General features: G+C 36.1%; 1 protein-coding gene across 1 annotated transcript in view; it reads right to left on the bottom strand.

Moving 5' to 3' along the window:
* Usp12-46 (Ubiquitin-specific protease 12/46) overlaps nt 1-13,977 on the bottom strand; it is a 179,285-nt gene that overhangs the window by 143,907 nt on the left and 21,401 nt on the right. The window contains exon 2 of the mRNA XM_090396425.1: nt 2,429-2,509. Within this exon, the coding sequence (XP_090252551.1) occupies nt 2,429-2,509 (81 nt within the window). The remainder of the gene's footprint in view (nt 1-2,428; nt 2,510-13,977) is intronic.

The following is a 13,977-nucleotide window of genomic DNA, read 5'->3' as shown; positions in this document are numbered from 1 at the left end:
GAATAACGAAGCAGAGGTCGGGGTTGTATTCCCTGTTCCAAGCTGCTGACCTGAAGGAAGATCTATCTTTTGCATCGAAAATTAGGTGCATGTTGTGAATTTCTGCCCATTCAGTCAAAGTCTCTCCGCATTCATTGGTAGAAGCATATTTCCATAGCGTGTGGTGGCTGTTAAAATCGCCTATATATATCGCAGGGTGGTTGTGCACTGGTAGAACTTGTGGAAGCCACAAGAGGGCAGGGGATTTATACACATTGGTAATGGTTATGTTCCCTATCATAGTTGTTATCAGATGCATGTCGCCAACAATGCTGGTTGTAATGAGGTGAGAATCTTCTAGGGTACTACGTACATAGCTGGCAAGGCCATGTGCATGATGGTAAGTGGCTCCAATGATAATTCGGCCCCTGCAGTGGAGCTGATTCTCATCCTTACAGTGAGTCTCTTGAATAAGAACAACATTGACATTGTCATATAAAATCTTTGAGAGGTATTCACATTTTGCTCTACATATACCTTCAATGTTAATTTGGCAAATTCGAACTACAGGTCCAATATTCCTAGTCATCTTGCCCTTAAGAGAGCTAATTCATGTGTTTGAGTTCATGTGTGCTGTAACCAGGAGATCGAGAAGATAGTCTGGTTGCCAAGTTGCTCTAGCTCTTTAGCGTTATCCAGGATGTACCACAAGGAGGCGAGCTAGGATTATACCCCGGCATGACAGTAATGTGATGCATTGCAGTGGTAAATGAAGAAATAATTGAAAAAAAAAAAACACTTAAGTTATGTTTTTAGAATCAATATAAAGAAATTATATATTTGAGGGGGGGGTGACTTGAATACTTCTTTCGTCATTTCTAAGTTTTAATATACACGATTAATGTTTCAAATACTGTATATCCATCACTGGGTATGAAATAAGTTAATTTATTGCTGTCTGCTGCAGATTAATTTTTAGATTACTGTGCCACAATAAGTTGGTTATCTCACAGAATATCTGAATGCTCTCTAAGATACAATGGATGAATATGAGGAAAGAGGATATCTATAGAACAGGTGTTTGTAATGACCAGCATGGCCCAAAAGATGATGCAAAAATTAAGAGTAAAATATAAGAAAATTATTTATGGCATAAAACATTCGATAAAACTGGCATGACATAAAACTGATGGTTAAACTGAAACTCCTCTTCTAATTATATTTTATTTAGTAACTAAAAATTCTCAATTGGCAAGTACAAGCAGTTAGTTTTTTTTTTTTTCCTCCTCCAAGACATATCACTTTAATATTTTGGCTACTGAGTGTATAACAGAATGAAAATTAAATCATAATACGGTATATTCCCAATTTAATGGATTTTGGATTTAACAGAAGAAATTTTCTTTTGGACATTATCAGATGTTGTTAGCCTGGATGTCAAGATATATGAGACTAGTAAATAAATATGCCATAATATCTATATATTGTTACTTAATTAAGTTATAAAATAATTTTTGGCTTAAATGAATCATAAAAATACAAGAAATACTGTGAGAACTCGTGAACCATAAGTAAACTGCATGTCCATTTGTATACTACCTCTGTTACCTCTCCCTTACATGTTATTATTATTATCTGAGACCTCCAGGGAGTCAAGGACTCATCAAGAGAGAGGCTGTAAATTACCCAACCCAGCTATCATACCTTCCCTTAAATTCATTTACACTAGATGCACTCACTACCCGTAAGGGCAAATTATTCCACTCATTCACTGCTCTCTGGGAGAAAAACCTAGCTCTTAACCCGTTCTTGATTGAGAATAACCTTAACTTCCATGGATGCCCCCCCCCGTGTTCTTTCCCCACCTTCCATATAACAAAAAATTTCATAATTTGAAATGCTATAACATCCATTCAAAAGTTTATAGCTCTCTATCATATCACCCCTCTTTCTCCTGTTAACCAGAGTCTGTAATCGACATACTCGCAATCTGTCCTCATAATCTAAATCCATAATCCAGATATAATCTTTGTAAATCTTCTTTGCACCCTTTCCACAGCTTCTTAAATAATAAAGTATATACTTTATCATTTAATGGACCTCTGGTTTCATATAGTGCTATTTTAATGCATTTTTTGACTTAGACTTTTGACTTTACATCCTCTTTCTCCATTAGTCTGTTAAATGAAAGATATACTGTATCATGTACATATAAAACAATTGCACCACTAGATGTGAAATGCAAAAAATCAATTCAACACAAAGAAGAATGTTTTCCCAGATCTAAATTAATTATCATATGGTGACAAGTTAATATACTGCTATCAATATGATATATTTTAATTATAAAAAATTCTGTTTATAAGGAAAATTTATTGTGAAATTAGATGATGAAATGTGTTGAAAGTTATTCATTAAATTAACCAAATATTAATAAAATTTCACTCACATTGACTAATCCAAAATACTTTTCATTTGAAGGAAACTGATCATGACCAATTTCTTTTTCCAGCTGAGAGGCATTTGCTCCCTGAAATCAGAAACATAAATAAAAAGTACAATGCATTAAGCATTAAAGTAGATGATCAAAATGTTTTGCTCATTAGTTAATATCTATGTGAATAAATAATCAGACAAACTCTTCTCTAGAAATCCAGCAATATCAAAACTATTCAGCAAAGCAAAATATACAGCTTACAAAGAAGGCTTTGTGGCCTTCTTTCCAAGATGTCATCTTATGGTCTCTATCCTACCCTTTGTGAATTAACTGCCAGATTCTCTTCATTCACTGTGTTATGGTGGTTTCCTCTCATCTGATTATTCTATCAATGCCAGAGTACCCCAAGGTTCTGTGCTCTCACCTACACTCTTTTTTCTTCAATGATCTTCTGCCACTGACATACAATATTCATTGCTTTGCTGATGACAGTACACTCCATTCCTCATCATCATTCACAAAACTGTAGTATCCAGATGGCTCAAACTTCAAGATCTATGGTCAATACCTTAAACACTGCTCTTCTAACCATTTTCAAAAGAGATGAGGATAATTTAGTCAATTTTAATGCTATGCTATCAAAACCCAATCTTTCCTTATTTCTTGGAAGAAAAAAACACTCTCCCTCACTTTTTGATAACACTCCACTCAAGCAATCAAGATCAGTTTCCTCCTCTTAGATTGATTATCACATATAGCTAATCCTGGCATAAAGATATCATGTCCATAGCCTCTTCAACTTCCAAAAATCTTGGTATTCTTTTTTGTTCTAAACATTATTTCTCTTCTGTTCAATTCCTAATACTTATAAATCCCAAATTCACTCCTTTAGAATACTGTTCTCACATTTGCAATGCACACCAAAAACCTCCCTGAAAAATGCTTGGCTCTATTCAGAAGAGAGCTATTCACAGATGAACTCCCCTCCACTCTCTCTCTCTCATTCCATTTGCTTTCCCATAAACACTGTCTATGCATTATATTTCTTCTCTAGGTATTTCCATGGTGCGCCACTGAACTGGCTGCCACCATCATTCCTTCACTTCCCTCCATTCATATATAAACATAAGTGGCTGCTGGTCAATATCTATATACTATTCAGCTCCAAACTCAGTGAACCAACCTATCTCTTCCTTCATTCTACATATCTAAGTTGCAATGAGTGAGAATTTTAAGTTTTCCCGAGCAAGCATAATCTCCAACTCTTCAAGAAATATTAACGTTCTTTTTTTTTTCTCCTTATTCTCCCTATTCACTTATTCTCCCTCCTTATTCTCCTTATTCTCCCTATTCATCACATGGCACTGCCATGTCATGAATCTTCTTGTGTGTGGAGTTGATAAAAACTGTTAACAACATAAACTATGGAAAGTTCATGTCTTGTTGTATTGCAAACCTTGTTTGCTATGCACTATCTTGTATATCTTGTATTATTCTTCAGTGATTGTCAGAATAATTGAGGTCTTAAATATTACAGAATCTGATGAGAGAGTTCCATATGTGTGGTACAAAACAAGTCTGATTTCTGTTAAAGGTTCCATAAAGAGGAAACAAGACTGGTTTTGAAAGTATGGAAGTCACTCATCAAATCCTATAATGTTTCAGATCTCAATTATTCTGACAATCACTGGAGAACAATATGAGAAAGCTGAGAGAAAGGGTTTGAAAAATGCCACTTCTGAACAACTGCGGTGAGTGAGAATTTTAAGTTACATAAATATTTAAAGAGTGCTCAGATATAATGCACGTAACTGGCTATTTGCAACATGGCAACATGTTTTACGTGAATTTATTTTTTTAAGGTAATGTAAAATAGAAATAAATCAATTACCAATAGCATAATTGGTAATACAAATGGCATAATTAGGTTATTTTGTACCCAATGATGGAATATGAAATGAACTATTAAATAGTGGGTATTAAAACTTTTAAAAATTAGAAAGATATACTATTGTTTAAGATTTTTTTCCAAAATATATAATTTCTTTATATTAATTCTAAAGATGTAACCTAAATGTCTCTCGAATGTTTCTCAGTTGCCACTGCATCTAAACATCACTGGCTCTATCCACCTGCCAAAGTTTCGAGACAATCAGAATTCAGAAAACCAGCTTTTATTCACATTATTGTAACTAGATATGTCTATATGATTTTATTGAGAGTTTTATATTCCTTTTGAAAATTTTACCCTCAATGTTTGTCTATAACAGAAAAGAAGAAACTGATTTTTTTTTTTTTCCTGGACTTAGTATAAAGTCCATACTATAAGTAGTATAAAAATGATCATGTACCATTAATAAATATATATAATAATAAAAAATGGTTACATGTCACTAATAAAATGTATGTTTTATGTTCATGTCTCAGAGACTGATACACACACTAATAAATAAACAGTTATGCTGGCTTCAATACTGGTAGTTAAACAAGGTAAAAATTAGTCATACCATTAACATAAGATACGAATGAACATGCAATATATCAGGCAATCCAAGTTGACACCTGACTGGTGAGCTAGAACAAAATTTTTCAAGCCTTACTGATAGCAAAAATAAGATTTCCATCATAAGATAGAAACTTTCCAGTTTATATTGTTATCAGCTTCTCATCCAATTTCTTTCTAAATGAAAGAAAATTTCCTATCAATCCATGCTGATCGGTAAGAAATTTTCAAATGGTTTGCAAATGAGAACGTGCAGCCAGCCTGATTTATGCTTTGTAAAACACTCTGACCAAGGTAAGCCTTATGACAAACAGCAAATTTCATAGATACCTGGATATTTCAGAAAAGCAGTAATCCCTATATCACTTTAAGTAATGAAACAATATGAGCAAAAATCCTCAAGTGTGGAAGGGGAGGATGACTAAGTTGTACATCTATAACATAGTGGGTTTTAAGCAGTGACTGAAACAAGAAAATATCAACAATTCCATAGAACTAACTATAATAAAGATAACTACCTTAATCCATTAATTGATATATATCATTCTCACATCAGCTGGCTATAAATTGCAGCAACTATAGTAAACTTAAGTGTTTACCATAGTGTTTGGTCCATAATGCAACCTTGGCACTAAAAATAGTGCAACTACCAGTGCTCAGAGTCATATATATTAACTCCTAAGAACGAGTTCAAATAAACATCAATTGGTGCCAAGTGGTAAATGTATCTTGGCCTATATTCTGGTAACATACCCACTCTCCAACCAACAAGCTGTGGGTTCGAATTCTACCATGGACAAGGCTGTGTTGCATCATTAGGTGGGAGATGAATTTCATCACCTCAATGTAATTCCACCAACTGCTTAATAGAGGAGGCTTTAAAAAAATGTCATGTTTGATTTCTAGAACAAGTTCTCCGGATTATCTAACCTTTACCTACCCACAGTACCAATTAATACATTATAGCCTAGTATCTTTACGTGGGTGGAATCCACATAAATATACATATATATAAAGGGTGTCCCAAAATTCACGCAAGATTTAAATTTAGCGCCATTTGTGCGGTAAAGTGTTGCCAACGAGAAAAAAAAGACCGCGTGACAGCTGACAGTTCAGGGTTATTAAAAATGGAGCGCTACACGAAAGAACAACGCATTTTCATTGTTGAGCAATATTTTAAAAATAATGAAAGTTTGGCAGCTACAGTTCGCAATTTTCGTACAAAATATGGTCGGAATAGTGATTTAGCTTCATCAACTGTGAAAAGATTAATTAAAAAATTCAAGGAAAATGGATCAATTAGTGATCTTATACACTCTGGCCGTCCTTCAAAAAGTCGTTCAACAGAAAACATCGAAGCAGTTCATAAGAGTGTTGCTGAGAGTCCAGGAACATCAATTCAGCACCGTGGTCTTGAATTGGGCATTTCGAGAAGCTCTCTACAGCATATTCTCATGAAAGATTTGCATCTTTATGCTTACAAAGTTCAATTGACTCAAGAACTGAAGCCTACTGACCACACACAGTGAAGAGAGTTCGTTGAATGGATTATGGAACAACAACAAGTGGATGCTTATTTTTCGAACAAAATCATCTTCAGCGATGAGGCTCATTTTCATCTTGATGGTTCGTTAATCGACAAAATTGTCGCATTTGGGGTTCAGAAAATCCACGAGTGATTGTTGAGAAACAAATGCATCCACAACATGTCACTGTTTGGTGCAGATTTTGGGCTGGAGGCATCATCGGTGCATTCTTCTTCGAAAATGCGGCTGGTAAGGCAATAACAGTTAATGGTGCTCGCTATCGCGACATGATAATCCAGTTTTTTGTGCCTAAATTGCAAGATATGGATGTGGACGACATGTGATTTCAACAAGACGGTGCCACATGCCATACAGCCCGAGAAACAATTCAATTACTGCACGAGTCATTTCCTGGTCGTGTAATTTCCCGTTTTGGTGATCAGAATTGGCTGCCCAGATCATGTGACTTAACGGCGTTGGACTTTTTTCTTTGGGGTTTTTTGAAGTCTAAGGTTTATGCCAACAAGCCCATCACCACCCACGTCTTGAAGGAGGAAATTGAGCACTGTATCAACGAAATTCAGCCACATTTATGCAAAACGGTCATGGAAAATTTCGACAAAAGAGTGCGTATATGCCAGCAAAGCTGTGGAGGCCATTTACCTGATATGCTAATCCATGCATAACCCTATACTGTATACTTTATGAATCAATAAGAAATTACAATTTTTAATTAAAAACCTGTGTTTTCTATCAAAATTACTTCTTGTGTGTGTGTGTGTGTGTGTGTGTGTGTGTGTGTGTGTGTGTGTGTGTGTGTGTGAGAGAGAGAGAGAGAGAGATTATTATTATTATTATTATTAAGAGACTTATAGTCAGGGACTCATCAAGAGAGACCACATATTATCCACACCAACTGTCATACTTATTCTTGAATTCATTCACACATTACCTGCATTTGCCACATCTAATGACAATCCATTCCAATCATGTACAACTCTATGAGTGAAAAATCTAACTCTTATCCTCATCTTGACAGTATTCATTCCTAACTTCCAAGGATGTCTTCTCCTTTTCCCACCCATTATAAAATGAGGATTTCCATCTACTAATATCCTGTGCAACCCGTTCGGAAGTTTGTAAGTCTTAATCATATTATCCCTCATTCTCTTGTTTGTTAGTGTATGTAGTCCATAAATTCCTAAACTGTCTTCATAATCTGTATTCATGTTATCATATTTTAACACTCTTCTTTGCGCCCTTTCAACTGTATCAGAATCATCACAGAAACCAGGAGACCATATGTTCACCGAGTTGAGGTCTTATCAAGGCCATGTAAAGAGGCCAAATGGCTTCTTTATCTTTACATGTCAAGGTTCAGTTCAGCACTCCACTTATCCTCTGAGTTGTATTTGCAATCTTTGTTATATGGCCCTTGAACTGCAACTTCCTATCTACTAAAACTCCAAGATCACCAGCTTGATCAGTTTCTTCTAGCATAATCTCTACAATATATGAAAATGGCTGTCAGTTCACTAACATTCAACTGACAGCCATTTACACATGCCCATAATTCCAACCTGTTCAAATAATTTTACAAGAACTGCATATCAGCTGCATTCCTGATTACCCTATCAATCTTTGTATCATCAATGTTATTAATATAAAGACTGAATAACAATGGGCCAAGGACTGATCCTTGTAGTACACCACTGGTTAGCATAAAGCTTGCAGACGCACATCCTCACATAACATTTTTTTGATAACTGTTCATCAGTCATCCTCTCATCCAAGGTAATATTTTATAACCTGATCTTGTACTCTCTAATTTATGCAACAGTCTTGTATGCTCTATTCTGTCAAAAGCCTTAGCGAAGTCCAAAAGTATCATGGTATATTCATTCCCCTTAACTAACTCAATGGTGACTTTATTATAGAATACAGGCTAGTTGTTCAAACATGATCTGCCCTTAGTAAACCTATACTGTTCATTGCAAAGTTATATGACATATTCTCTGTCAACCCATTTCTGTATGCAAGCACTAATCAACTTTTCCAAAATCTTTATCCTCCCCCTCCCCTACACTCCAGATACTAAGAGGCTGATAGTTGAATACCTCAGTCTTTGTTTTACCCTTATGCAATGGGATTACCCTACATTTTTTCCACTTCCATGGAGTCTTCCCTGCTCTGAGACTCAAATTATATAGTCTGGTCAAAGGAATAGCCAGTTCAGTTAAACACTCTTTAGCATTCATGTGATATCCCATCAGTCACTACTGCCAATTCTTATTCAGTTTGTGCAACAGCTCTAGTATCTCCTTACACATCTGGGCTTTTTTCATCCTATGAAGAGGTAGCAGTACACTCAATGTTATATACACCAGGTTGATAGCTTTTAGCAAAAAAGGGCTTTAACATAAGTTGAATATTCTCTTCTGCATCTGTCACCTGCATACTATTTGTGTTCAGTAGAGTTATTCTTTCATATTCATTCTTTCTTTTACTTGCAGCATAATGATAGAATACTTTTAGGTTGTCTTTAGCTTGCACAACCAATTTATTTTCATACTCAGACTTTGCTTTCCATACAACAGTTGTAACTCTTCTGGCCTGTACCTTATAATTTTCATAACAGACATTATCCTTATATACAGAAAGTATTTCTTCTACATATTTTTCTTACGAATATCTTGCTTAACAAGATTAGACATCCATTTCACTCCTACCTATTTATTCTTTGAATTCTAGGGACACATTCCAGTACTACATCATTTAAGCATTTTTAAATAGTTCCCCACACACTGATACCATAGCAAAGAACCTAGCATACTCCTCAGTTGGACATAATTTCCTGCTTTGTAGTTCAGCATGTAAACTTTTCTGAATGGGACATTCATAAACTTAGCCACTTTTCAAGTGAGCACCGCATGATCACTGTCACCAACAGGAGGCAGAATAGTTACATCTTTAACTGAAACTCCCTCTGACACTATAATCAGATCTAACACTCTTGACCATGGATTCCTTCTGTCACATGCTGATCGAAAAGTTGTCTTGAAACAGCTCAATAAATTCAGTTTCATTCTTCTCATGAGATTTCACTGTTACCTGATCAATGTTCAGATAATTCAAGTCCTCCATTATGATTACGTGTTTCTCACCTCATCATCTTTATCTGGTGATGCATTTCTTCATAACTAGCAACTGATCCACTAGGTCTATAACAACATCCCCACTATAAATTTGATCTTGTTAGCTTCCACCTCATACCAGATGGCTTCAAACTCACTGTCACATGGAAAACTTACTAGTATTGCAGTCATTGGTCTCAACTCTAACTGGATTCAAATTATCTAATATCATTAACAGAACACCTCCTTTCTGGTCCAATCTGTCCTTTCTTAAAATATTGTGCCCTTTATGTTCAATGCCAGTTAATACATCTGCCTCTGATAACCAGGTTTCAATAATGCCTAAAACCTGAAGTCCCAATGTATTCACCAAGGTAACAAATTCTACCCTTCTGTTTCTTATACTCTTAGCATTTGTGTAGCAACATAATAAGTTACATGAATTATTTTTTGTATACTTTTTTATAGTTGGACAGAGAAGTTCATATCTATCTCTCTCTGTTCTTATCTAGTCCTTGACTTATGCAGACATAAGTCAAGGACTAGATAAGAACATCCTTACACATGATTGATAATTCCAAACTGGAGGAACACAGAATCATTCTCTTCTCAAAATCATTTCTATGATAATGCACATTCCTATCATTAACACAGTTACATAACCTTGTCCATCTTGCATACAGATTCTTAAGATTCTTCCCACGATAATCTAGTTTCTCCTGACTCCATCTGTTAGGTCTCATACCAATTAATAATTTCACAAGACTCCTGAGACAAAATACATTCGAGTGTAGGCCATCCCTCTTATATAAATCCATTCTTCCCTCAAACTCACTCTGCACATCCAAAAACTCACATCTGTTCCTTCTACATAGCATACTTAAATCCTTTGCCTTATAGTCCTTCTCAATTCATTTCTATCATATCTAGGTAATATATTTATGATTTTTTACTTTATCACTCTTCCTCACTTCTTCCAACAAATCTTTCATATCCTCTCTCATACTGAACTTATCACCAGTTAAATCTTTTTTTATCTAATAGAATTACGACCTCTTTTGCTTTGGTTTGCTGTTTTACAATTGCATATGCTATATTTTTAACTTTTGCTCCAGGAAAACTTGAAGTTATAACAAGATCCTCAATGGTATGTTTTACGATAATCACCATACCAAATGTCCTTTTTAAAGACAACTTTACTTACCTGATTTTCATTATGGAATACCGTTCCTCATTCCGTAGTCTGTTGAATCTCATTTTGCAGTTCTTTTTTCTTTTCCTCCTTATGTCACTTGACTTTCAGTAATTCCTACATCATCTGTTCTAATAATCTGTTTCAAGTTTGCAATTTCTGAAGTTAAACATTTTAACCAGGTTGCGGATCGGAGAATGGCCACCAGATATGGTGGCTAGCTGTGAATAGCCAATAAGCAATCCCGGACAAGAAGAGGCAATACTAACAGGATGTGGTGGGTTAGTGGACAATTCCAGTAACTCTATAAAATGCCACAGAAGTCCAATGATGGTACTGCGTCAAGACAAGCTTAGGCCACCCTAAGCCTAAATCTATATGCTCCTTCCTGCATCTCTCCCAAGCTCTTCAAGGAAGACTAAGGGTTTGTCAGATAAGTGTCGATGTGCTGACAGAAAAGAAAATAAGATTGAAATCTGATGTCAAAGAACAAGAGAAAAGACATGCCGGCTCGGACATCACTCGGTCAAACAAGGTCCGCACGCCAATCGTAATCAGGATTGGATCGAAAAATCAGTTACTGAAAACAAAGACAAAAAAATCAAACTCAGGCCTGTAAAAGATGGAATATCAATTGGTACATGGAATGACCATACACTCTGGGCAACTGGAAAATTGCAGTTGCTTCAAGAAGAAATGGAGAAATACAGATGTGATATATTGGGTATTTCAGAAATGAGATGGACACTGTCAGGAGAATCAAATGGTGGAAGAGTTCTCTGGTCAGGAAATGAAAGTAAGCATGAAGCAGGTTTAGGTTTCCTGCTTAGTAACAAGGCCTGTCAGACAATGATAGGATACAAACCAGTTAGTGAAAGAATAATGGTTGCAAGATTCAGTGCCCAACCATTTAATATCACAACCATTCAAGTATATGCATCCACTGCAGAGAGTGCAGATGAAAACATTGAGAGATTTTACAGAGATCTACGACTAGAAATTGATGAGGTGCTGAAGCAGGGTATATTCATCATTAGAGGAGACTGGGATGCAAAGATTGGCAAAAATAACACAGGATGGGAAAAGGTTATGGGAAAATTTGGATATGGAGAAAGAAATGAACATGGAGAGATGCTTCTGAAATTTGCCACTGATAAGAACCTGATGATTTGCAATACCAAATTCCAATAAAAAGATTGTCATAAATGGATATGCCGTTCCTTCGATTGCAAACACAGGAATATGATCGACTTGATATTAATAGACCAGAAATGGAGAACCTCAGTTCAACAGTGCAGTTCATTCGAAGGAGCTGATACTGATTCAGACCACAGCTTAGTGATTGCGAATATAAGACTAAAATTGAAACAAAAGTACAAAGGAAAGTTCCAAAAAGCTAGAGACATCTCAAAAACTAAATGAAGAACAGATATAAGAACATATTGGAAACTAAGCTTAAGACCCCAAGTGAAAAACAAAATATAAATACAAGAGCAGAACGACTGACTACAGTGCTAAAAAAAGCAGTAGAGGAAGTAATTCCTGAAAGAGAAAAGATCAACAAGAAATGGATAACTCAGAAAACACTAAAATTGGTACAAGAGAAAAGAGAACTGAAACTTAAAAGAGATAATTCAGAGGCAGCAGATGAGTTATACCATCAAAAATGCAATGAAGTATGGAAAGCTGCAAGATCCGATAAAGCCAAATGGTTGGAAGACCAGTGCAAAGACATTGAACAGTAGTATGGAGAAACTAGAGAGGTCTACAAACTCATAAGAAATGTCAATAGGAAGTGGCACACAAGATCAGTATCAGTCAAAGATGAAGATGGTAAAGTATTGATGGACAAGACCGAAATCATACACATATGGACAAGATATTGCAGCGAACTATATAAAAATCAAATAAATAATACTGTAACAGAAGTAATCAAAGAACTAAAAGCAATCTCTCCACCAGCAGAGATCTTTGAAAATGACATCTTGGAAGAGGAGGTGAATAAGGCTATAAAACATCTCAAGAACAACAAGTCCTGGAGATGACAACATAATAGGCAAGATACTAAAATATTGGAGAGAATCAGTTGTAAAAGAAATGCATAAGCTATGTAATGAAATACGGAGATCAGGGTATGCCCCTGAAGAGTGGAAAAAATCAATCTTGGCTGTTCTTCATAAGAAAGGCAGTGCTTTAGAATGCATCAATTACAGAACTATTGCATTAATGAATCATCTTGACAAAGTGCTGATGAAAATACTAACAGAAAATGCCTGAAGGGTCATATGGAGGCACAACTTCCTGATGAGCAAGCCAGATTTCGAAAAGATCGAAGTAAGTGCAACAAATACTCACACTAAGATTAATAGCAGAGAAAGCTCGAAGAAAGAACAAAAAAAAATACTGCTGTTTCATGGACTTCCAAAAAGCATTTGATAATATTGACCAAAATATAACATGGGCTGTCTTGGAATCCTATGGTGTGGACAATAAATTGATTCGCCTGCTGAAAGATACAAACAGCCAAGCACAAGCAAAAATCAGGATAGCAGGTACGACTGAAGATTGGTTTGCCACTAGTCAAGGCAGAAGACAAGGGAACCCAATATCACCAATCATCTTCATCATACATCTGGGAAGAACACTAGATAAGATTAAAGAAGAAGGTGGAGGCATTTCAATAAATGGCATGAGAATAAACTACCTCTGCTTTGCAGATGACATCATGCTGATTGAAAAAGATGCAGCAAGGCTGGAAAGGACACTACTACTACTACTAATCGTATGATGATACACCGCTGTGAGTCCCCTTTACGGGGAGGTATGGCACCATCTTAGTACCCCCAAATTTTATCCGGGCTCCAGAACCGTCATAGCTGACGAATCAGACGTATGGCTGGGTCAGTATTCCTGACTATAATCCGTGTGTGTTCATTGGACCGGTTTGCCTGCTTGCGGGATGAAAAACCCCAGATAAACTGGTGGAAAAACCCTGCTGTCCACGCCCAAGACTGGCTAACTTGGCTATGGCTGAGGAAGATCCTTAAGCTCCTCGCGTCGTCGACGGGAATCGAAACTAGGACACTCCTTCCCCAGGCATATGGTTGCGAAGCGCATAGCCACTAGGCTAACCGCACGAACTGGAAAGGACACTGCAAACACTATACACAGAAGGAAAAAGATATGTACTAAATATCAACTTTGAA

This window comes from Typopeltis vanoorti, chromosome 8 (genome assembly GCF_054136105.1).
Source record: "Typopeltis vanoorti isolate ZY-2024b chromosome 8, IOZ_Tvanoo_1.0, whole genome shotgun sequence".
Lineage (NCBI taxonomy): Eukaryota > Metazoa > Arthropoda > Arachnida > Uropygi > Thelyphonidae > Typopeltis > Typopeltis vanoorti.
The sequence above is the reverse complement of the archived record's forward strand: the minus strand, read 5'-3'. Positions and strand labels throughout refer to the sequence as shown.